Source organism: Hyaena hyaena, unplaced genomic scaffold, assembly GCF_003009895.1.
Source record: "Hyaena hyaena isolate Hyena2069 unplaced genomic scaffold, ASM300989v1 scaffold_434, whole genome shotgun sequence".
Classification (NCBI taxonomy): domain Eukaryota; kingdom Metazoa; phylum Chordata; class Mammalia; order Carnivora; family Hyaenidae; genus Hyaena; species Hyaena hyaena.
This window is the reverse complement of record NW_024081069.1, coordinates 418,907-445,265: the sequence shown is the minus strand read 5'-3', so window position 1 is coordinate 445,265 and position 26,359 is coordinate 418,907. Positions and strand designations below refer to the sequence as shown.

At 44.2% G+C, this 26,359-nt stretch overlaps 1 protein-coding gene across 7 annotated transcripts in view; it reads right to left on the bottom strand.

Annotated features, from left to right (window-relative positions):
• The window catches only part of LOC120245862 (kalirin-like), a 118,103-nt gene extending 93,027 nt beyond the window's left edge, over positions 1-25,076 (bottom strand). For all 7 annotated transcript variants that reach the window (XM_039253031.1, XM_039253032.1, XM_039253027.1 and 4 more), the window contains exon 1: positions 24,867-25,076. In XM_039253031.1, the coding sequence (XP_039108962.1) occupies positions 24,867-24,951 (85 nt within the window). In that variant the 5' untranslated portion in view covers positions 24,952-25,076. The remainder of the gene's footprint in view (positions 1-24,866) is intronic.
• Between the last annotated feature and the right edge of the window lie 1,283 nt (positions 25,077-26,359).

Below are 26,359 nucleotides of genomic sequence, written 5' to 3'. Positions count from 1 at the left end.
TCCACCTGCCCTAAGCATCCCAGGGCCAGGAACCAAGAGCTAGGGCGAGCCCCTACACTCTAGAGCCTGCTGAAATTATTCAAACTAGCCAATCCTAAGCCTGCTTTCCCTGGCTAGCCTCTTAAAGGCTTCAGCCCCCTGGTTCCTTTCCTCTCTCTGCCCGCAAGCAAGCTCCGTGTCTTCTCCTGCGGCCCTGCGTGGTGGCAATGTAAACATCAGGCTGTCTTCTCAGAGGCGAGCATCCCCTCAGCTGTTGGCCTTGGTGAACTGCAAATTTTTCCTGTTAAAAAATGCCTACTATAGAATTTACTTTTATTTATTTCTCTCTTCTACTTTCCTCGCTAGATTTTAAGCTCCATGAGGGCAGGGATTTCTGTCTGCGTTTGTTCACTACTGTGTTCCCAGCGCCTAGAAGAGTCCCTGAAATGGGAGTTAAAATATTCTATAGACACTGGTTGGAAAAAAAATTTTAGAGCAAATACTCAATGAATATGTTTTAAATATTAAATGAATTAAAAAAAAAAAAAAACCAAGGTGCTTGCCTGTGCATGCATGGGTAAATACAGGAGGGAAGTGGCAGGCTGAGGTGACCTCAGGATTTGAGCTCCAGCTCTGCCTCTTCACCCTTCTGAACTTGGGTTTACTCATCTACAAACTGGGAAGAATCAACACCTCCCTGTGACATAATGATGTGTCCTTAAAGTAATAGGGAAAGGTTATTACATGATGATAAACAGCAATGACAATAATGACAGTTGAATGACAATAAGCAATATTGTGTGGTAATACAGCCATGCCTTTGGGGCCTGGGAGATGGCCAGCCCTGATCTTGAGTCATCAGACCGCTGTGTCTGAGTCATTGCTCCGCGAATTCTCACCCACCTTCATTCACCGACAGCAGCGAAGGGAGAATGCACTTACTCCTTACTCCCTTCTGCAACCTGCTGCCTCTCATCAGTCACAGAGGCAGAAGCAGATCCCAGCAGGTGCATCTGCACGCACACACACACACACACACACACACTCAAAGATGTGCATGACAAGTGTGAACAGGTTCATGGCATGACACACGGGACATTTATGAACTCAGGTCCAAGAATCCAGAACCATCAGACTCACATTAGAAGAGAGGATTTATCTGGTTCACAAAATGTTGCATCCATTTCTTATGTTAAAATTAGGAAGTACTTCACGACTTTGAAAATTAAAAATATTTAAATGAACAGGAAGACTTTAAAAAATGTCAAGCTTTCAAATGTAATATTTACATCTATACTACTTTGGAACATTTACTTCATCTGTGTGTGTGTGTGTGTGTGTGTGTGTGTGTGTGTGTGTGTGTGTAGAGCAGCATATTTGCTGAATGAATGAACTAAAACTTAAGCCCAAGTGACTCTTCTTCACCCCATAGTGCTGTTTGTTGCCTAAGTCTCAGGCTCCAGGCAGCCTACATGGTGCTTAGATACCTTTCACAGTAGAGTAAAAAGAGCACTGGGCCACACCAAGAATCCCAGGGGGGAATTCTAGCTTTCCTGCCAACTCATTGCACAGTTTTAGGCAAATACCAATCTTGCTGTGTTTCAGTTTACCAATCTACCAAATGGAAGAACAACTTTAGATTATCTGAACCAGTCCTTTCCTTTGACCTTTCAAACTCAGAGAGAGAGACTAAGCCAATGTTCTAAGCTGCCTTTCATATGCCATCACTCCAGGGGAGGACCAACATTTCAAATCTTGCCCTTTGGCCCCAATTCTCAGGCAGGCCCACAGCAGAGAAAGCAGCTCCTGGAAGTCAGAGTTATAGCCTGACTGTGGAGAAAGAAAAACAGAAGGTCCACTGATAACCAGAGAATGTGAAAGGGGAGAGAGGATGCTACATGGTCTCCTCAGATTTCTGGCAGGTAGTCTTCATGCGTGACCTAGCTGCCCTCCACTGACCACTCCTGGGCAGACAGCGCAGGCGCTCAGTCTCCAGGTACCTGTTCCTCATGGCCATCTATTCTAGAGCCTTAAAGGGTGTGAATTTATAATAAACATCCAAAGGTAGCACCAGAGACTAAATTTGTAAGAATACGGGGAAATGCTTAGACAACAATAAGTGAAAGAAACAGGATACAATGTTCAGTATAAAACTGAACTAGCTGTGTTGATAAAACTAACCCCCCCCCACGTACACGTGCCTAATGTACATATAGAAAAGACTGAGAGGTAAGTAACTAAAGTCAAGGTGTCTAGAATTATAGGTGATATATTTTCCTTAATTTTTCCTATGTTTTCCAAATTATATTCTATATAAATATGTATTCCTTTAGGGGCACCTGGGTGACTCAGCCAGTCAGTTGATCTTGGCTCAGATCATGATCTCACAGTTTGTGGCTTAGGGGCTCTGCACTGGCAGTGTGGAGCCTGCTTGGGATTCTCAGTCTCCCTCCCTCTCTGTCCCTGCCCCTCCTGCATGTGCTCTCTTGCTCTCTCTCTCTCTCTCTCAAAACAAATAAACATTTAAAAAGTACATCTTGGGGCGCCTGGGTGGCTTAGTCGGTTAAGCTTCCGACTTTCGCTTGGGTCATGATCTCGCCGTTCGTGGGTTCGAGCCCCGCGTCGGGCTCTGTGCTGACTGCCAGCTCAGAGCCTGGAGCCTGTTTCAGTCTGTGACTCCCTCTCTCTCTGACCCTCCCCTGCTCACGCTGTCTCTCTCTCCTAGAAATAAATAAAACATTAAAAAAAATTAAAAAAAAAATAAAATAAAAAGTACATCTTATGTAAATATATGCACATGAAATTTTAAACAATATCTTATTATGGGGTAAAAAGTCCTTCCTCTCTCTCCAACTCCTTCCCAGCTATTCTCCTGTATCCCAATCCCACTCTCCTACCTAGAGATAACTATGACTGATATATGACTTTCAGACCATTTTCCATGCCTTTTCTCTCTCTCTTTCTCTCTCTCTCTCTCTCACGTACACACACACACACACACACACACACACACACACACACACAGACATGTACGTACGCACAGTTCTTGCACAAAGCACTTCATGCTATATAGTTGAAAGCTTATATATTTTTCATTTAACAAGTATGAGATTTTTCTGTCTGTATTTTCCTTTTTGTTTCTTTAGATGGCTGCATAGTATTTTGCAGTAAAACTGTACCATTCCCCTAATGGAAACAATGCTACTGCCCATCTCCTTGTCAGCTATTACAGAAACTATCACCTGGACATCCTGGGACAAATGGAGAACTTCTTTAGGGAATACTCCTAGAAGAAGGTCAAAAGACATGTTTTCAATTGCATGGATTCTGCCAAATAGCCCTCCAGAAAGGCTGTATCAATTTATATTCCCACTAGTATACAAATGTATATTTCTCTACCCCCTTATCTATAATTTTGCTAATCTGAAGGGTGAAAGTTATCGTATTTTTACTTGTATTTTTCTGATTAGTACTGATGTTTATTTTTTTTAAAGTACTGCTTGTTTATAACTTTTGCCCATTTTTCTATTGGGTTGTTGGCTTTTTCTTTATTGCTTTATAAAACTTTTTATGTATTTGGAATATTTTGTCTATTATGTAGGATGCAAGTATTTTCCCCCAGTCTTACTATTTGTCCTAACTTCTTTTATAGTGTCTATTTGCCTGAAATCCATTTCTAATTTATTTTTACTTATGATGTTATTTGCAGACATAATTGACCTTACTTTAATGTCAGGGAAAATATTTTAAAGGAGAAACTTCAAAGAACTCATGTTATATTTGTCTTATAAACTTCCTGTATTTTATAAATCAAAATTATGAAATTAAAAAAAAGTTTTTAAAATGTTTTTATTTATTTCTGAGAGAGAGAGACAGTGTGAGCAGGGGAGGGTTAGAGAGAGAGGGAGACACAGAATCTGAAGCAGGCCCCAGGTTCTGAGCTAGCTGTCAGCACAAAGCCCGACGCAGGGCTCGAACCCATGAACTGTGAGATCATGACCTGAGCTGAAGTCAGACGCCCAACCGACTGAGCCACCCAGGCGCTCCTAAAATTATGGAATTTTTAAGCAGACAAGACTATGAGAAAGAATTAAGAAGAAGCTTTGTCATACATTTCATAGCCTGAGGATTTTCATAGATCAGTGTATGCAGTGTGCTGTGGGAGCACTAAGCTTGCCAGATGTGTAAGAAGCAGATAGATCTCAGGCTCTGGCTCTTGGTGGCAGTTCCTGTGCTCCTCTGGGCCACATGTCACCATTGTGGGTCCCCATCTTAGAGAGGATATCACTGAAGACCAAAGTTTAGGGACCTAAAATGTTCCATATGAGAGGACTATGTAGTAATTACTCCAAAGCATAAATCCCTTCTTGCAAAAACTCCAGTAAATGTGATTTTATTTTTCTATGTGTTTTAAGTTTCAGTATATTTAGGTTCAATAAATATTTGCTGGATGGACACACTACTATCTTTAAATCATTTATGCTGGAGATAATCAGAAGGAGTCTGCTGGGCATTGAGATGATAACGGGGATAAAGTTAGCAAGTAGATTTTCCAGTGAAATTTCAGGAGCGTTAGAGGCTGTGTCAAGAATAACATTCTAGTGTGTGTGCTTGGAGGAAGGGAATCTCAGTCGTGTGCAATGGGAAGGGGTGGGTGGTGGAGGTAGGGCCTGTTGCCGCTCTGCTCTTGGGTGTTCTGACACATCACAATGCCACAGATGAAGCACAGGGACTGAAAAACATCTCTGGGTACACATGTATCTTTACTATATACATGGCACCAAAAGACGGGAGTCAAAACTGATGTGGCACCTGGAGTCACCACAGCTCAGAGGGGTGGGTCTGAGCCATCTGCATCGTCCCACTCAATTCCTCCACTGACTGTGGCCGTGGATGGTAGACAGCTGACTAGGGCAGAGGGCAGTGCAGGCTGCGGACAGGGAGAGGCTGCACTTGTGACCCTGCCCCCATCAGCCCCAAGAACGACAGGGCAGGTGGAGAAAGAAGAGTCCTGGCACCTGCTTGATAGTGCGAGTGGCCCGCCATTGTTTTGTTTAGCTATGCTTCTGTCCACTTAGGCTTTTGTTGTAACTTAATATTTCTCAGTTGGAGAAGTAAATAATGTTATTGTAGGAATTTAGAAAAATTAAAATTTTAGGAAGAAGATAAAAAAAATAATTCAGAATCCTTCCATATAACATGTGTTGGTGAGCTTCCTTCCAGCTTCTTATAAATTAATAAACTGCTCTCTTTCACACATTTACTTAACCTTTTTGGGGGTATAATTAAAAAAATTTTTTTTAAATGTTTTATTTATTTCTGAGAGAGAGGGAGAGAGACAGTGTGAGCAGGGGAGGGTCAGAGAGAGAGGGAGATACAGAATCTAAAGCAGGCTCCAGGCTCTGAGCTGGCTGTGAGCACAGAGTCCAACACGGGGCTCGAACCCAGGAACCTGATCATGACCTGAGCCAAAGTAGGACACCCAACCGACTGAGCCACCCGGGTGCCCCCTGGGGGTCATAATTTTAAAATTCTTTTTATCGTGATAGAATTTATACAACACAAAAGTTACCACTTTAACCCCTTGTACATGTACAACCATGGTAGACAATCATCGTCTGTCTGTACGTTTTCTATGCTATTCTTTATGAGACCTTACACCATGACAGAAATGCTAAGCATTTCAATGCCATTCTCAGTAACACTTGCACCCTTCATGCACACAGGTGCTATTATGTCCATTTTGCTGCCAATGAGAACGTGGCCCAGAGATGTTAAGTCCCTATGGCAGGTGACAGAGCTGGTAAATGACAGAGCTAGTATTCAGGGCAGGTTTGCTGGATTCTAAAGCCTATACTCTTAAAAAGCTTTGAGCCCCATCTGGATGAGAGACCACAGTGGGGGTGAGGGTAAAAGTGTCTTAATACACCCATTGTCTACACCCAGAAATGAATTGAAAAGCATCTAGTTCAAATTTTGCATTAGGAAAATTTGAAATACTTCTACTCCAACAGAATGGAAATTGCATGGCACTCCTCCTTATATTTAGTGGGATAATTTATTTTAAGGATCATAAAAATATTTATAGGGCTTTCATGAGCTCATCTGTAATCTTCATCTCCTAAATCTATTTTCCACAATTAGGCACCTCAAACTTTCAATTCTACTTTTATGAGGTTATGCAGAAAGAACCTTTGTGGTTCAGGGAGAGCTATATAGTCCAACAGTGGCATCAAGAGTTGCTCTTACCAGAGTTCAACGGGTGACCTCCACGCCCCCACTCTGGAGAACACACTGTTCAAATCATAGAGCTAGCCTGAAAAATGGGAGAGCAATCCTGACAATCTATTTTTTCACCGTTCTTACTCTGTTGGCTTTTGTGTTTGCCACCCACATGTCGCCCCAATTGTTTCAGGAAAAGGATCTCTTAGTGAAAGGATCCAAGCCCAGAGCACACAAGCCAGAATCACGTGTGTAAGCTGATATTCATTCCCTTGATCCTAGTGATGGTTCTGAGAAAGACCTTCTCAAATAAGACCACTAGGCTCTATTAGGTGTGGTTTCCCCTAGCTTGGTATGATGTATTATTCTAAGGGATGGAGGAGGGCAGGGCAGGGTGATGCAAAGGTAGAAACTGTAAGGTAAAAACACCTTCTTCATTCCCTCCTTTTACTCTCATCAAGGTCAAAGTGAAAATCAGGTTTTTACTTTAAACCAAAGGAACCAGGGATTAGCATAGGGGAATACTCAGTTTCTGGGAGGCAGAGCCCAAAGCAAGGATAAATTTTTAATACCCATGCTGGGGGGCAGTGGGAAGGGATACTCCCTTTCAAAATTTGGCCAAGTCCACCCCACAGGTCAGACATAGCTTGGCCTTTAAGCTGCTCTTCTCTGGGGAAGTGGGAAGTCGACCCCTGCATACTGACATGGCCTGAGGGCAGAGCCAGGAGTCGGAAGGGAAACAGGCTGATGAACATAGCAGGCAGAGCTATACCTGAGTCAACAGGTGGGCTCTGGGACCACCAGGAGAGGTCTGTGAATCCTAAGGAAGAATTCCGGAGGGTCAACATAGGGAAGCAGTGACATTAATCACAATAAATCATGGGCTGCTAAGGCTACCAGGAGAAGGCAGATGGAACAGAGTTCTGGGAGGCTGTGACAACCAGAAACAGCCTCCTTCGGAGAGTCAGTGCTATTTTAAGAGACAAACAGTGTGACTGTGGTTAAAGATAATCACAGTCAGATGTTGGCAAAAGTAGACAAACATTTCTAGGCCTCTGCTATTTAGGGTATAAACGTGTGTGTGTGTATGCCAGGCAATGCTTATGTTAAGACCTTTGGCGGCACAGGGTTTATATATGCAAATAAAAGTAATACTCTGCAAGAAAGGCTGCTTCTGGAACTGCTAAGCCATCCTGCAGTTTCAGGGACATAATATGGAACGGTACCAGATTCCAGGACGGTAAATAAAAAAATAGAACTTGATACAAGGATCAGAATCTAGTTGGGGAGCAGGATAAGCAGGAGAAAGAGTAGAGCTTGGAGAGGAAAACTAGGATTCATCTTATTACCCACATGCTCTTGGGAGAATAGTTTAATCTCTCTGAGCCTCAGTCTTTTCATCTGTGAAATGTGCAGGCTGACTCCCAGTAGCTGGAGACCAAAGGAGATACTAGAATCACATAGTAGATCACTATCTGTTCCTGATTTCCATAACACTCCATCCATACCCAGGACTTTACGTATTCCCTCGTGCTATTTCCTTTGCCTAACTTCTTAGATGAAGAATATCCCCCTCTCCCACCTCTTCAAGACCCAGTTCCTGTATTACTTCCTCAGAAGGCCTCACCTGCACACATCCTCCTCACTCTCTTCCAGGGGGGCTGGTCACCCTGTCTTCTGAGCACACACAACATGAGAGGCAGAGGGACTTCAGTGGTGCTTAACCTCACTGCAGTTTCTCAGTAGATGAGGATGCACACTGGTCAAGAGAGGACACTTGCTGGCCGCCTCCCCGGTACCTACTTCTCTTTTCCCTTCACAAGGGCATCCCAGATTGCCCAGCTTTGTATGGAGAAATCTTGTTACTGCTCAGTCTCCACCTCCAACCCCACCCCCAGAGGCAAGGCCAAAAAGAACCTGAGTATATTTATTCCCTGGGATATGGGGATCAATTCAAGGATGGGCACATGACAGGACTCAGTGTAGACAGGCCTAAAGGGAGTCAATGTGGGGGACTTTTGACTTCCCTCTTCTCACTGAACCTGAAGATCTCCAAGTGATTTCACTATTGCAGAAAATTATCTAAATCAAACCAATAACACATTTAACCAAAATGTCAAGTTTCTTTGGTTTTTGTCTAAAGGTGATAAACGTGGTTACTGATTATTAGAAGTCCTGACTGGTTACTGATGACAGAAACAGAAATTTCTGACCTGTAAATGGCAGATCAGATATTTACCAGAACACAGCTGATAACTGTACTAATTAAAGAAACACATCTAAGATGATTAGCTTTGGATAATGGCATACACTAAACTAAGAAATAAATATAGATTAATAAATAAATATAGACTAATAAAGCAGTGACCTGTTGAAGAATTGGTTAAGAACCCAACACACTCGCCTCCAGATGCATGAAGGAGAATTTTTTTTTATCTCTCTCTCTCTCTAAAGAGAGTGCATGCATGAGTGGGGGGGGGAGGGGCAAAGGGAGAGAGAATGAATCCTAAGCAGGCTCCACGCTCAGTATGGAGCCCAACGTGGTGCTTGATCCTACAACCCTGGGATCATGACCTGAGCCAAAATCAAGAGTCAGATGAGCCACCCAAGTGCCCCAACCTTTTATCTCTTTCTTAATAAAAAAACTGTTACTCTGAATTTGTCCTATGACCCACCAGATCAGCAACTTGTTTTCAACAGGGACCCTCCTAGGGACCAAAAACTGAGCAAAAAGCCAGTAATTACAAGTCTAAGTTACAAGTCTGTTTTCCCAGAGAGTTTTAGAAAAATATTCACTAATCCCCCATCCCACTTAATGGTTCACCTAAAACTACTGTCCTAAGTCAGAGAAATGTCTAGTAATAAGAAAAATATCATTGTTCATAAACTCGCATTTATTGAGTGCATTCTATGTGCCAGAAGCCAGGAACTATATACATACACACCGTCCACATCTTTTTTATTTGAATCCTCACATATATATATAGATAGCTATATTTTCCCAAGTATACAGATAAAGAAATTGGCATAAAGAAGTTCAGTAACTAAACTAACACAATGAGCTTAAGTAAGTACTGCCCAATGGAGCCAGTCTGACCCTCCCTAATGCGGGCCCTTCTCCTGGAGACCAGAGCTAATTAGAAAATCGCCTGTAAAACTCCTCTAGTTTACCTACAGAAAATGACAGATTAGCGCAAGAGAGCCAACTGGCCCATGCTCCCTTCTTAGTCATGTCCCTGCCATGATGGGCACCCCAGTTCCAGAAGCTTTGTAATTTGGTTCTTCTCTCAGCTGTAAGCCAAGGCATTTTGGAAAGACACAGATTCAAGCAGCCTCTCCAAACCTACCTCTACCTTACTTCCAATCTATTGTTGAAGGTCAAACAGAAAAATAAAGATTGTCCTCTTTGAGGGGTGACTGACTGGCTCAGGCAGCACAGCATGTGAATCTTGATGAGATCAAGCCCCACACTGTGTGCAGCCTACTTAAAAAAAAAAAGAAGATTATTCCTATTTGACATCCTAAGCTGATGTCATTCTAAAAATGTCATATATACATGATGTCACATATATGCATATAAATTTTATGGTATAGGATGCTAATCGTGACTATAAATACAAATTAGAGGTGTGGCTAAATTATAATCAGCTAAATTTTATAAACTAAGCCACTTTCAGTGCTTTGCATTTATACATTTTTGGTATAAAAAATGTGTAAAGCCATTCTACCAACAGAATTACAGACACTGACCTTGTCCTGTGTCTGAGATATGTACCCATTGATACAGAAAAAGATGCAAGCCAGACAAGTAAACAAGAGCTGCAATCTATACAAGACAATGCACAGATTGTATCTCATAAACCTGGGATCAGTAATTGTGGAATAAGAGACAAGAGTGAGCACATAATTGTGGTATAATGCTTGGCAGACAGCCATGGTAATTACAAATCCAGGTGAGTTACGTCACGGATACTTTACAGAGGGAGGAAACTGAGAGGGTGGAGAATTTGGCTGATTATCTCCACGAGACCCGGCCAAGCTGGCATAAACTCCAATAGTCACTTGGGATGATTATATTCTCCTTGCCCTGAACATCTTCTCTTCCCCCAGGGTTGATCTGGCCTTTTGGGAAGCTTTGTTCCCCTTCTCTTTTAACTCACACACACACACACACACACACACCCCTGAGAACAGTCCAACTCTGATTTTGCTCTTGCAGCCCTAGCTTGTGTATGCTGGCAGAAGGTCATGGTTAAATTTAGACCTGACCACCTCACTGGGAATGGGCTGGGAAACTGGTGGTTTGAAGAGATCCACAGACACCCTTGTAGAGTTGGCTGCTGCCACTCTAAAATGGAAGCACTATTTGGTGGTTAGGATGGAAGTTAAATTGAGAAGGGGGTAGAACTTCCTAACCATAGTGCACACATGTAAGAAGGCACCTACAAATTAGAAAGGCAGGGGAAAAAACCTCAAAAGGTTATTGAGGTCTTCCCCTGCTTTCATGCAGAATCTAAGTAAATATATTTTTAAAATCCCCTTTGGAAATGGGAATTGGGAAAGATCTCAGAGTCCCTTAAGTACAGAGTCCCGCATGTTGTAGAGTCAAGTCTATAGCACTGCCACGAGAAGGCCACTTAGCCTCAGTGGAGACCTGCCAGTGCACATAATCAGTGGCGTTGTCACTGTGGGAGGCAGAGGCGGTGGATGACAATACCTCAGAGCAGAAACTAAGCCAGGTGGGAAAGCCTATAGTGCAGAATGGTGAATGGGAATCTGGCCCCTTTAACTGGATTCCAGGAACAAAATATGAAGGAAGGGGGCCTCTGATCACAAGGTGACATATCCACATGTCATGAATTAGGAAGTGAGGGCCTCAGCAATGATCCCTGATGGACACAGTACAGGTTCCTCTGGTGCCTGGGGACCTAAGAATGGCACATGAACCCTTGAAGCAAGCCAGCTTCGAAGAAGGTACCAAAAACATGATTTCTAGAAAACTGTCTGGGCTTATGATTCTTTTTTTTTTAATGTTTTATTTATTTCTGAGTGAGAGAGAGACAGCACGAACAGGGGAGGGTCAGAGAGAGAGGGGGAGGCATAGAATCTGAAACAGGCTCCAGACTCTGAGCTAGCTGTCAGCACAGAGCCTGACGCAGGGCTCGAACCCACGAACTGTGAGATCATGACCTGAGCCAAAGTCGGATGCCCAACTGACTGAGCCACCCAGGAGCCCTGATTCTTTTATTCTACTTCCCTCGTGTTTCCCCATAATATTTAGCCAAACCTTTTGGAAGAACTCTTTAAGCTTGGTCTAGAAGGCAAATAATACTCATTTGGGGACCAGAAGAGTGGTAGTAACTAGGCTTTTCGTACCTATATTAGTTCTTGAGGCAGGGTTCCTGTTGCCCCAGTCTAAATTCCACCCCCACCCCCCACTCCTACCAACAGATATTCTTACAGCATCCTCTGAGGACACTTAGAAAAAGGTATGTGTTATCTGTTGCCTCCTCTAAACTGTAAGTTTTTGAGGGCATTGCCATGTCTACTCTGTTCTCTGGCTATGATTTCTGATTATCCCCCAGTCCTGGAGGAGTCAGAAATGACCAGTGCAGGAGACCTTGGGTAGCATCCCTGGAACACTGTGGCAGCTGCAGATATCCTGGGTTCTCCAGGAAGACATCATGGGAACCTGATTAGACTGGAGCACCCTGGCTATCCAAGTATGGCTTCAGATCAACCTGACCTTCCATTTCGCTTGGAAGGTCACAGGAAGGCCCTTTGAGATGTCTCAAAAAAGGTCCCCTGTATGGGCTGGTCTTGCTTGGAGACTGCAGGCCAATGGAGCAGACCCTGATTTCATCAGAGCCAGTGGGACCTCACCCTCAGTTCTAGATTCTGGGAGTCCAGCTGTGATTTCAGAGCACGTAAGTTCCCCCAGAATTCTTCCAGACATTTATAAACACCAGATGTAAGCAGACACCATGGGGCAGGTTTCTACAGGAGCAAATCTAGAGCAGGGAGCTAGCACATAGTTCCAGGAAGCTAAGAGTGATTTCTGATTCACTGGGGTCCCGAGCCCTTAGATGCCTTCCAAGGAGCTGGGTCTCCTCTCAGACTTGATCCAGGGCCTCTACCTTCTCCATCTCCCCAAACAAAATGACCACTATTCTACCTTTCACCATCTTCTCTAAAAAACACAAGCAATATGCTACAGACAGAATGATCTCATTTTATGAATTATCAGTTGACGCCTCAGATAAGTCATTTCTTTTTTTCCAAAGTGTTCTTCTCATGGATAAAACTGAGAACTTTATGATCTGAGATGCTGTAAAATTCTAATGTCCTATGATGTATAATCAAGACAGGCTACATATACAGCTTTCTCTAGACAAATGGGGAAATGACCCCAATACCCTGGATAGCACTGTGCTCAGCTAGGCATCTGGTGATGCTGCATGAGGACAAAAATAAAGATCAAAAATGCGGCTCAGAATGATACAATTGAACACTCATACATCAGATAGCTAAAGGAACAAATAAAACCTGCCTGAGTTCAGCCTTGGCTCCATGGACCCACCTAGCCACATTTCTACATCTCCATTCTGCCCTGCCGTATCACCCACCTTTTCCCTCAGACTCTGGGGACATGTTGGCCACCAATGCTGCTTTTGTCACATAATGGAGCAGGACCGGAGGGTCTTGGCTGAGAGGTTATGGGGTTGGGAGATGGTAGCATGTTGTCGCTCTTTCTGTTTTTAGTACTATTTTGAGGATCTTTCCCAATTACATTCCTAAAAGCTGGCTTATCTGAGCTTTGTACGAGAACCTGCAATTTAAGCCCCATTTCCTCACAAACTATGTTGCTCAGAAATGAAAATATGTAACAGCCTCTTTTGAAAGTTTTAGTTGAGGGGTGCCTGGGTGGCTCAGTCAGTTAAGCTTTACAGTTTGTGAGTTCAAGCCCCATGTTGGCCTCTGTGCTGACAGCTCGGAGCCTGGAGCCTGCTTCAGATTCTGTGTCTCCCTCTCTCTCTGCCCCTCCCTTGTTCATGCTGTCTCTCTCTCTCTCAAAAATAAGTAAACATTAAAAAAATTTAAAAAAAAAAAGAAAAGAAAGTTTCAGCTGAGAAGGCCCATGGGCATCTTTCAGCATCAGAAAGATTGCATCCTCCCATAACTATGGAGATGGCTGGGAGGAGGGCCTGGATTGGCCCTGGGATGGGATGGAAACTTTCTACTCTGTCAAATCAATGTATCATGGACTATAAGCTATCAGACAGCTGTGTCCAAGAGAAATAAATAGCAAGCCATAAATGTGAATCACACATATGATTTTATTTTTTTATATAATATAAAATAATGTTATAGAAGTTTTACATAATTTAAAATTTTCTAGGGTCATGATAAAAAGTAAAAATAAACAGGTGCAATTAATTTTAATACACTGTATTTAACCCAATATCTCCAAAATATTGCCATTTCAATATGTAATCAATCAATACCTAAATTATTGAGATTCTCATACAATTTTTTTTTGTACTAAATCTTTGAAATCTTATATGTAATTCATACTTATAGCACATCTCAATTTGGACTAGCTTCATTTCAAGTCCTCAATAGCCACATATGAATAATGACCACTGAATTGGACAGTGCACTTCTAGAAGGCAGGTCTGACCTGCACGTACCCACTGCTCTGCTCTCACCGTATACTCAGCCCTTTAAAAACCCCATCTTATTCTTTAGGGTCCAGAGAGGACCTTGTATCTCCTGAGAAGTCCTTCCACACCAGCCCAGGCCACTGTGCTCCTGTCAGATTTTGCATAATTATTTTAGTCAGCAGTCAGGTAGGACCTTGGAGCATCTCTCCTCTTATTGTCTTCAGCAACTATTCCCCTCATTTTTAAATTATTATTTACTGTTTCATGTTTATGGACAGCTCCCAAGTTGGACTGTAAGATTCTCAAGGGGATGAAAACATTTTAAGTTCTCCACCATCGCTAGTTCAATACTTGCTACATGGTACTCAAATATTTGGGGGTTGATACAAGAACTGCTCAACTCGATTTCCTATATATGATGAAGGAGCTAAAGATATCATCTGAATGTGACAGTTGGCATAGTTCCCCAGGGACTTCTATATACTTGTTAATGTTAATAATAATCTAACAGCTACCTAGAACTTACCACGTGCCGGGTTCTAAGTGGTTTACATACGTCAATTCATCTAAGCCTTCTAGAAACCCAAGACTAGATTCTTTGATCATCTCCATTTTCCAGATGAGGAAATGAGCCAAAGAGTTTGTATAATTTGCACAAGGTCACACAGATAAGTAGCAGAGCTGGGATTCAAACTCATTCTGGCTCCAGAGTCTAAGCTCTTAATCATCATGATACATTGCCTCTCAATCCAGCACAAACACAAAATATATTTTTTACAACTTGCATATCAGTATGTAGCCTAAGAATCAAAGGCTCTCAGCCAGGGCATTTCCTATAAAAAGAATTAAGTTAATTCAGAAAATGTAAACAGAAGCAAACAACAGGAGAGATGAAATTCCTGGTCCCAGAGGAGGTTTCTCATAAATCCTCTTAAAACAAAAAGCAGTACACTCTTCCTTTCAAAGGGTGTGAAATGGGGTGAGGGGTGGGGGGTAGTTAACTGGCAACAAAGGAGTTGTGAAATTCTGGATGTTCTTTGATTGAGGAACCCCACTTCTAGGGATTTATCCTAAGGAAGTAATGATGGGTGTATGCTAAGCCTTAATTCTAAGACTGGCCATTACAATATTGCTTATAATAGCATAAAGTAGAAACAACAAAAACAGATTGAAAATTTTAAAAAACATAATCACAATGTGCATCTAGTGGTGTGCTGATAAACCAGCTCTTTGAATAAAACAAAAAAAACCCTTGATTTGTGGTATCTCGTGCCTTCCCCATCATGGCTGATCTCAAGCTACCAATGGTTAAACAATCCACTCTCAAAACCCTAAATATTTAACTATCTCAACCTGAGCAGAGCTGACTCCAGCATTTCACTGAATGAATACAGAAAAAGCGTCATAGAAGTGTTCAATATGTTATGTAAGGGAAATTTATACTGCTAGTATGTCATATTTCTGGAAAAAAACAGATACGTGGGAAAAAAAGATTAAAAGGCTTATTCAAAGTGTTACTATGGCTATCTCTAGGTAATGAGATTTTATTTTCATTTATTTGTATTTCCAAATGCTTCCCCAACATTTACATATGATGTTTCTAGGAAAAAAATGAATCAAGGCTCTTTCCCAGTTACAATATTTTTAAAATGACCTATTTTCAGAAGTATGTCTCAAAATAATTAAATAAAAGAAAAGAAAAATCCCTGGGCCTGCTTAGTGAAAGCAACAGCATGATCAATCAGAAGCCTAAGGAGTGAGAAAACTCCTAACATCGCTTAAGAAGGGAAGAATGAGTGGGGGAAACCTATGCCCTTGCCACAGTGCATAGCTGACCTCCTGACCTTTCTGGTGGGGTAACTCATACATCCTGAGGAAAGGAAAGGTGGAATATAGGGAGTGGAAATGTGTAAACCACAGGACAAGCATCAGTCTGCTGTAGAATCTGATTCTGAAAAGATCTATTTCTCCACCCAGAGCTCTTCCTCATCCCTTTTCACTGAACTTTTAACCATTATATTAAATCAATACTAACAATGGTCAATCAAGTCTTACCTGCAGTGAAACACTGGGCAGCCATTAAAGATACCTTGGGAATGCCTCTACCTGGGAGGGTGTTTAGAAGATTAAGTGAAATCAAGTTATAAAGCACCATGTAAGAGATGAACCCATTTATTAAGGGGGTAAACATACAGAAAAGGATGTATTAAGTAGTTAAGTAATTGTTTCTAGGTGGTTAGGATTATGCTATAGAAGTTATGTTTTTACGGTCTTTCTGTTTGCCTAACTTTTGATTTTTTTCTGCAGTGAGCATAGTTAGCTTTAAGAGTAATGAAATAAAAGCAAATAATAAAAGCAAAACAAAAGCAAAGGAGCTCATGAAAAACGGTAGGGGATTCCTAGCTCCTACTCCTGTCTCATAAGTGAAAGTGAGTCTCACAGGGGCCTCCCCACTTCTCAAAGCAGGAATCCTCAGGGAAGCAAGACATCTTCAGTTATAGAATGCTTTTGCTGGGGCTGGAGGAAGGGGGGAGGTTGGAGGAGGGAGAGGGGCAGTAGAGAGTAGAAAGAAAAAGAGCAAACAGACAAACAAAAAAATCAAGCCACCTGGAGGGCTTGTTAAAACACAGACTGCAGGGTCTGAGTCAATGGAGCCAAGAATCTGCATTTCTAGCATGTTCCCCAGTGACCATTCTTCAAGAATTTCTGCTCCACCTAAGTGTCCATCAACAGATGAATGGATCAAGAAGATGTGGTTTATCTATACCATGGGATACTACATGGCAATGAGAAACAATGAAATCTGGCCATGTGTAGCAACATGGATGGACCTTGAGGGTGTTATGCTGAGCGAAATAAGTCAGGCAGAGAAGGACAAATCTCATATGTTTGCACGTATAGGAGGATTAGGAGGAACTTGACGGAGGACCAAGGGGGAGAAGAAGGGCGGAAATGGTGGGGGAAAGGGAGAGAGGCAAACCATGAGAGACTCTTGAATGCTGACAAAAACTGAGGACTGATGGATGTGGGGGGGAGGGGGGATGGGCATGGAGGAGGACACTTGTGGGGATGAGCACTGAGTGTTATGTGGAAACTAATTTGACAATAAACTATTTGTAAAAAAAAAAAAAAAAAAAAGAATTTCTGCTCCAGGTAGAGAGAGAAGAGAAAGAGGCACTGCACACGTGTGGGACTGAGGTCCAAAATTTGTGCAGAAGTGGAATGTTTGCCATTCTTTGTAACAGTGAGGCTTGGCTCCCTTTTGGACGGGGAAAGATAACATCCCTTTTTCCACGGGAGCAATATGGAGGTTCTAATGACAGGAGGGCAGATATTGGGAATGTGTTGAGAGCCTGTTACACACAGGTGCTGCAGGAGAACAAACACGTGCTTACAACTAATCCTGCCCCATGGAAAGCGGACACCTGGAAACAGAAATGTTTTATGAGGTACTGTTTCAATCTAGCAGTATAAGGGGTTTCCCTTCCTTTCAGTTAGACAGCTTCCTCACTGCAGTCACCAGGAAAGCAAGAAGAATGTGGACCAACCTGTTCTGTAACTGTGATCTTTGCTCTTTTACCTGGCTGAAGCCAACCGGGCAGCCTTCTTGCTGTCTCACAGGCATAACCAGGGCTCCCCCTCCTTCCAGAGGGATAACACAAAAGGTTACTTGTCAACCAGGAAAGATATCCTCCACTAGTCACTGAATAGACCCAGTGGGGGAGCCAAGCAACCCATGTCCCCATCTACAAGAAATACACAAGATACTGGACAAACCTCTGAACCGTGGGGGCTGCTGTGGGTGGCAGGTGGTGATTTTTATCTAGGCAAAAACAGCCTAAGGAAGACTAGCTAAGAGGTGGCCGGGTGGTTCAGTCGGTTAAGAATACGACTTCAGCTTAGGTCATGATCTCACAGTTCGTGGGTTTGAGCCCCGCGTCAGGCTCTGTGTTGCCAGCTCAGAGCCTGGAGCCTGTTTCAGATTCTATGTCTCCCTCTCTCTCTGCTCCTCCCCTGCTCACACTCTGTCTGTCTCTCAAAAATAAATAAACACTAAAAAAAGAGAAGACTACACGCCAGTCAGAGTGGCTAAAACGAGCAAATCAGAGAACACGAGATGCTGGCGAGGATGTGGAGAAACGGGCACCCTCCTACACTGTTGGTGGGAATGTAAACTGGTACAGCCCCTCTGGAAAACAGTGTGGAGGTTCCTCAGGAAACTAACAATAGAACTCCCCTAGGACCCAGCAATAGCACTGCTAGGAATTTACCCAAGGGATACAGAAATGCTGAGGCATAGGAGCACATGTACCCCAATGTTCATAGCAGCACTCTCAATAGCCAAAACATGGAAAGAGCCTAAGTGTCCATCAACGGACGAATGGATCAAGAAGATGTGGTTTATCTATACCATGGAATACTACATGGCAATGAGAAACAATGAAATCTGGCCATGTGTAGCAACATGGATGGAACTTTGTGTAGCAACATGGATGGACCTTGAGGGTGTTATGCTGAGCGAAATAAGTCAGGCAGAGAAGGACAAATATCATATGTGTGTACGTATAGGAGGATCAGGAGGAACTTAACGGAGGACCATGGGGGAGAAGAAGGGGGGAAATAGTGGGGGAAAGGGGGAGAGGCAAACCATGAGAGACCCTTGAATGCTGACATAAACTGATGGATGTGGGGGGGAGGGGGGATGGGTACAGAGAGGGGCACTTGTGGGGATGAGCACTGGGTGTTATATGGAAACCAACTTGACAATAAACTATTTGTAAAAAAAAAAAAAAAGAGAGAGAGAAGACTAACAAAGCTTTGCATATGATGCATATGCAAAAAAATGCTGGCTGAAGGAAATAGTAAAGTGTGTATCATTAGATTGTTAGCCAAAGTCAAAGGTCAGGAAAGAAGAAGTGATATATTTTTATATCAAGTAGGCTCTCAGGATCTGAATTTTAATACTGGTATAGTTATGCTCCAATTCTTGTACCTTGTGCTCTCCCTCAGAGAAGAATAACTCAGGGATGCCTAGGGTTTTATCAATATCTTTTTTGGAATGTTCTTTCATGTAACACACAGAGATTGTAATACCAGGAGAGTTATGTGTTTCTTTTTAGAATTGGTTTAATGAAAGGAAGAAGGAGATCCCTATCATACTTCTAGACCATGAACTTTCTTCCTCACAGTAATGATGTGACACATTGAGGCACAGCTGACAACGGTTTGAACCAAGACCATGAAATTGCTTAGGAACATAGGAACGTAGACCTATAGTATTATCACCCAGAAGTCCCACAAATATCCTGAGTACCTTCAGGAGAGGGTCTATGTCTAGTATTACAATTACTCTTACCATTAGTAGCTACCTTTGTTAAACCACTTTATACGCCTGGTGTTATGCTAAGCCCTTTACACACATTATCTTAACTAATCCTCACAACCGTCAAATGGGGTCAGCACCATTATGATTCCCATCCATTCTCCCCCAGTACCTAGTGCAGGGCTGACAGGCAGTCGGCACATAAACACTTGTCAAATGAATTAAAACGTTGTGGGTTACTTAAAACCAGCGGCATTCAAAGATAGAATGACAGGAATGCATCTCATTGGTTCATTTCTACCTGAGAGGGTATATTTCAAGAAAAGGGATAAGAAAGAAAGGAGGAAAAGGGAACTTCTGAAAAAACTGAACCAGAGGGGAAAGCATGAACACGTATTTATCAAGAACATGCAGACAAGTTGCTCCGGGTCAGACAGAGACGTGACAGCCTTTGCCTTCTGTGGTCAGGACAGTCCTTCAAATAGCCCTTCCAAGCAGATCAGGCAGGTCCAGTTCCAAAGAGCTCCAGGCAATGCAGTCATCCCACAGAACTACAGATAATCCACACTCAACACCTTAGTTCCAGTTTAGGGACGGCCTCTACCCTTCTCAGCGGTGTCGACCTTACCTGTGTCCATAGTATGAGAAACCACATGCCGTGAGGACAATATGGAGTTGAGGAAAGAGCCCAGGAAAAGGGCTCTAGTTCTGACCTGTTACTGAGTGGCTGTATCTCAGCTTCCTCCTCTATAACAGACCTATTCAGTGATCCCTAACTTTCCATGATTTAGACCCTTCTGTTCAAGAAGTCAGCCCTCCTTCTCGTTTTAGATCTATGCTTTTGGTAGGGCCCTCCTTCAGGAAAAATCTGGGGTTTGGTCTGAAGGAGAGGGCAGCCACTTACTCACTGAAAGAGGAGCAGTACTTCAAGGGATAAGGAATGTTTTTAGGGCAGAAGAGAACAGCATCAAGATTCTCGAGGGGAACTATCATGGAGTAGAGTATCTCTAACCTTTTTCCAGCGCAAGATATGCCTATAATACAGGGCTCAGAAGTGAACCCCCAATGTTCACTTTTATTTTTTAACTTTAAATGTTTTTTTTTTTAATGTTCATTTATTTTTTTGAGACAGAGAGAGAGGGAGAGAGAGAGAGAGAGTGTGTGAGTGGGAAAGGGGCAGAGAGACAGGGAGACAGAATCAGAAGTAGGTTCCAGGTTCTGAGCTGTCAGCCCGAAGTCTGATGTGGGGCTCGAACCCTCGAACCGCAAGATCATGACCTGAGCTGAAGTTGGATCTTTAACTGACTGAGCCACCCAGACGCCCATTATTTTTTAACTTTAAAATCATTTTGCATAGAAATATGATTTCAGAGTTTGAATTTTTACCTTTTTATCCCATGTTAGGACTTACCAACCTGTAGCACATGGACCCATGGGGGTGATGCCTACAGCATTATCAGTGATTATGGGACCTACAGCTGTACTGGACGGGGCAGAGATATTTGGCTTCCATTTCCAATTTCCACCTCATCCTACCAAACCCATACACTCCCATTTCTACTAGGGACATTACAACGGGCAGTAAGTACTGTTATCCAGGTAATCATGGATGTCTTTCTTCCTAGTCCCTAGTCAGAGAGTCAAAGAGGGGAAGGGAAACACAGGATTTGGGTTGGGGAGAGTAGGCATGTATGAGAATTCTCCTTACATTAGGGTATCTCCTCAGGAGGCAGAAAAACCAAAAGAGACACTGGAAAAACATACATGCTAAATGGTTGATGCAGTTTTATTTGTGATACAGGCACTTCCTAGAAGATGAAGGAATGAAAGGGTATGTGAATTAAGGTCCCAAGGATTTTTTTGTGCCTTGAGTGGTGAATTAAAACAGTAATAGTGAATGTTACAAGGCCCCTTTTTTTTTTTTTTGAGGTTACCAGCACCATTCTAAAGGAACTTGATGTCATGCTTTCACACATTAAATTCGGTTTATAAAATGAACTGTATTAATTTATGGGCCATAGAAGAGACATTCACATCACGTCATAAGGTCTCTGAGTAGTGATTCTGGGAAAAGGTAGGAGAAAAACAGATGCGGATGACGTGGGATGCCCTGTGAGGCCCCACAGCTTTTGCCCAGGCCCCATGACGTCAGAGTCAAGCTGGAACCCAACAGCCTGTGTGGAGGAAAAGCCTTGGGAATGTGATCCCGGCATCTCCCCTGTAAGCTGATTCAGTCTGTGTAAGTCGTCTCTCCTCTCTCTCTTTACCTCTGAGATAGTCAGACTCCTGAACTGGGCACTTGCAGCATAAATGGGGACACACAATGGCAGGAGGGCTTGGGATGCAAGGACAGTGATATAATAATAAACAAACATAAATAAATCCTGTGCACACTGTGGAGAAGCAGGAAAGGACAGTCACCAGGAAGGGTTTCCAAGAAGGAGACTTTTGTCCACATACTCAAAGTTAATTACAAGTGGACTAGAAAATTAAAGGCTCTAACTGGCTCCCATCTAGCAAGGTCAAAGAATTTCTAGGCTCCATGATCTAAGAAGTCACAAATTTCAGTCTGCAACACAGAACTTAGCAACATCTTGGTGATTTGAATTCCTTTTTTTGTCTCTGAAACAAGGTGCTTTTTAAAAATTTAAGATAACTGAAGAAGAATCCAGAAGTGACCCACTTCTTCAGGCTTAAAGGAAAGTCTAAGTAGCCAGAGCAATCCTGAAATTTCTCACAAAGTGTGACATCAATGATTAATCAGCTTTCAGACACGCACATGCTATTATCTCACGTGTGGCTATTTTTCACTTCCAAAAAGGCAGTTATAAATGTATTTGCTGTCTTTCTTCCTGATCTCTATTTCCAGCCTTTCCCTGGTCTTCAGTTTTCCTGCTCTCCAACACCAGGTTCTGGGTAGGGAAGAAAGATCACCTTGCATCAAACCCCTTTACCATACTCATAGTCAGTAGAGCCAAGAACCAGAAAACAGATAGTTGCTTTCTTCACTTTTCCAAGTCAAGAGACAAGCTCAACTAATTTCACTCACATTTTTCTCAAATACGATATTTACAGGCCACAGAGGTATTTCACTAAAACCTTGACTACTTACCCTCGTGCTAACAATTATAGCCATTTAGGATTCACCAGAGAAAGTCCAGGATGCCTCCTTTAGCTTTGGGTCGATCAAAAATAACCAGAACATTCCACGCCCTCTTTTCTTTAGACTTTAGAAGGACTTTTCTTAGATTTTCCTCAGTCCTTTGACTACTGAGTGACCGGCAGCCGGTTAGGAAGGCCCCTTGACTTGGGAACCATAGTAGTGGGTTCTGAGCCACCAGCTTCAGAGTGCAGCTACTGGAACAGAAGGAGAGCCAAGTTCTCTCAGGAGTAGAGACAGAGGCCAAATAGCCAGCTGCCTTTATTTAAAAGGGAAGCTGCCTTTCGATTGTATTCAATCTGTACAACCAGAGAAACTGGTTCAGCTGAAAAGAGAGGCCAAGCGTCCCTGGCTGCTGGCTGCGCTGCCTTCCACTCCAGCCAGCCTCTAGGCTTTCCCTCAGGCCTGCTCCGTGTGGCAACTGAGCAAGGCGCTCAGGCTCAGTACAAGACCTTATCTTTGCAATCTGCATCCGAATAGATGCCTCCAGTCTGGGCAGGGAGTCAGATCTCTTTTCCGTTGGAGCCGACCGACCGAGGGAGCCTGGGATAGTGCCCCATACCTCAGACACAATCACCCTGCCCCCACTGAGGCCAGAAGTTCTTTAAAGGGTGGCTATCTCAGCTCCCCCTCCCGTCTCCCTCAGATTCAAGCCCCAGGTTGCCATCGTCACATGTCTCGCATCTAGGAAGGAGTAAAGTGGAAGAAGGTGACACGGCATCCACCTCCGTTACTCCCCTTTCTCTTTTTATGCTGCTTTCACTGCTTGGGTCTTTGGCTTCCCTCCATCTTCAGCTGAGGGTCAGTGGTGTCCTCCAGCTCTGGCTCCGGCTCCGGCTCCTGCAACACCCCCTTTCCTCCCACGCCCCCTCTGCCAGCCACAGAGCCTGCAGCCACAGCTTTCCCAGTCCTGCAGGCAGGAGGTGGGCTCCCCCCACCCCCGTCCCCACTTCCGGGGCCTGGGAGCTGGAGGGGAAGCCAGGGCAATATGCAAAGCAAAGCACTGAGAGACCCCAGGAGAATTCCTCTGCAGGGAAGCTGGGGCTCCCACACATCTGGATTCAAGCAGGCAGCTGCAGGGGCTTTAGAAAAGCACTGCCCAAGTTCCCGAATTCTGCCTTTTCACAGGAAGTGGGCTCCCAAGAAATCCTGCATGGAAACCCTTCCCCACGAAAGCAGCCCAGGCTGCAGGGCAAACCCACCCACTCAGATTCCCTTTGGTCATTTCCTGCTTTCTCTCCTTTCTAATGTCCCCTTCCTTCAATTCCCAGCCTTGGTTTTGGATGTTTCTGAACTAGGCTTGGATGCCGGGGAGGGTCCCTGGGTCTCTAAGATCCCTTCTGCGTCTGAGTTCTGGCTTTTAGAGCTGCCCACCACACAGTGTCAGCCCGTTCTGATTAAATGCAGAGATTGAGAACCTAATACTGGCATTATGAACCCTAATGACTTGGGAAAAGTCCTTCAGGTTTAATTAGTTTTTGTAGCCTTAGATCTGCTCAGGATGAGGACTGTGTCAGGGCTCTGCTGTGTGTGGTGTAGATGATGATGAAGGGTTACTTGAATGAAGTTTATTTACCAGTAACTCAGAGAGAAAGCTCCGTCGGACTTTGTTAGATGAGGATGAGGACTGGGGTGCTACAAATGAGGGTGGAGGCCAGAGGTCCAATAGGTGAAATTTAAAAAGGGAAAATGTCGAGCGAGAGGCTATATTCTCACATGTAACCACACATAAGCAAAATCTCTCTTCCCCCAGCCTCCAAGCTGAAGTGTTAAAGTGACAGGGACAGTTTTAGGAACATATGCCAACTCTGTCTAGGAAGGGCCCGATTTGTTTTTCAGGTGAGGCTCCACAGCTGATAGACCTCTCTGTGACCCTTCTCACCATTTTGCTTTGCGGGCTGATTTGGGGGAAATTGGTTGCTTCCTGCAATCTCCTCAACAACATTAAAATTAGCAGAATAGTTAAATAGAGTCCTAATTGGGTACATAGAGAGTTCTTGGTTAATTAACGAGCCAAGCTCGGCCCAGAGTTGCACACCCAGATGGCCTGCGAAAGCCCAGGCAAAGAAAAGCCCGCTCCAGTCCCCAAAGAAAATTGTCACTTGGCAAAAATAGTTCCTAGTGTAGAGACAAGTGTCAAATACATTCCTATAGCTAGGAGTCACTCGTTAATCCCTCAGCTGAGATCCATATGTAAATGAGATGAGGGAAGTGCGACTCGGCCACTACTGCGACGCCCAGCTCCGAGGGCCTCCTCCCATCCCCCCTCATCCACTCCCCCCCCCCCCCCCCCCCGGCAGGCTGGAGTCCTGACATCCAAAGTCGCTGACAAGTAAGTAGCTGAGTTGCCAAACTGCAGCTCTGCCTCCGAGTCCGAACCTCCCCGCGAGCGAGCCCGCTTTCGGCTAGGGAAACTGCCGCGACCCCCCTGGCCGGCCCTCCCACCCCCTCCCTATGCCCCTCGCCCCGCGGTCCCGGTCTTTGCTAAAAGAAGGCGAGAACGCCCACCGCTACTCACCTCTGCACGGGAGGCAACAGCAGCACTTAGCAAAGAGCCACCCCAAAGAGGGACCTCGGGTGTAAGCGCGGTCGCCGCCCTTCATGCTGTCGCTCGACCCCAGCGCTCCGGCATGGCCCGGGCCTCCAGCAGAGGGTGGGAGCGCGGCGGGCAGGAAACTTCAGCGCCGCGGCCGCGAGCCAGTTCCCTCCCTCCTCCCGGCCGGCCCGCCGTCCTCTCCGAGCAGCGCGGCCGCCGCTCTTTCTGGGAGCCAGAGCCACCTTGGGCAGGAGGGGCGGGGTGCCGGCCTGGAGGGAGGGCCTAAGGGGGCGGAGTTCCAAAGTCCAGCTGTTCGCGGGAGTCTCGGCCAGCGGCTCGGCTGTGGACCCAGGGCGAGCACTGCGGGGACGGAAGGGGTCTACACAGCGCCCCCCTCCTCCCCGCACACAACAGGTGGTTTCTCCTCGTGCGCAGCTTCCTCTCCTCAGCTTTGGTTTAACACAGACAACCAGATGAGGCCAAAGAGGTGGGACGGGGCAGATTTAGAAGGCTCAAGACCCAGTAATGCATTTTCTAACAGATTCACCCTCTCCTCCCCTTCAGCCTGGGAATGAGAACCCTTCCTCCGCATTGAAAACACCTTCACGTAACCCTTACTTTTCCCTCCTTTTAAATAGTTAATGCTAATAATGATAACAGCCCCGGAGTTTTCTCTAGGCTCCGGGCCAATAATGATGTTGTGCAAAAGCCCTCTGGATTTGGAATCATAACCCAAATTTCAAAGCTGCTTTGTCGCCTGCTAACTGTTTGACCTTAGACAAGTCACTTCACTTTTTTGACCGTCAAATTCCTCATTTAAAACATAAATAAGAGGAGAAAGAATTCTTATGTTACAGGATTGCCAATAGAATTTTAAGAGCTATCCATGCAAGTGCCTGTTAGATTAAGAGTCCCAGTTGAGGGAATGCTACGGGGGAAACTCCAAACATCTTACCTATGGTGGAGATTTCCATTTGCCATCCCTCCAACCACACCTAGTGGGCCTACTGTTCCTTTACTTATATCCCTAAGCTTTTCTTTTAAAACTATTTTTCATATTTAAGAACACACTCACATCCCTCACTCGCTCCGTGAAACCCACCTGGATCACCTCCACTAGACCTTCCTATGAACCACTGTGTTTATCACTCACAGGTCATCTCTCCCGTTCCCCTGTGTCCAGATTTAGGGGAAAAGGGGATTCTGGAAACATACAACACTCATAGACAGGGCCCATTGATCAGAAAAAAGGGAGATGTGTGAGAGGAATCAAAAACAGAAGGTGATCACTCAGGTAACCAATTCTTACCTGCAAGAAATACAACCAGGGGACAAGCCTTTTAGGAGTGACCAGCATCTAGGGCTTCCTTTCTCGGTTTGAACCATGTTTAGATCTAATGTTGCAGCACCTGCCACATGGTTAGAACCCAGTAGATGCTCAGTAAATAACAGCAGCACAACTTAATTAGTAACAG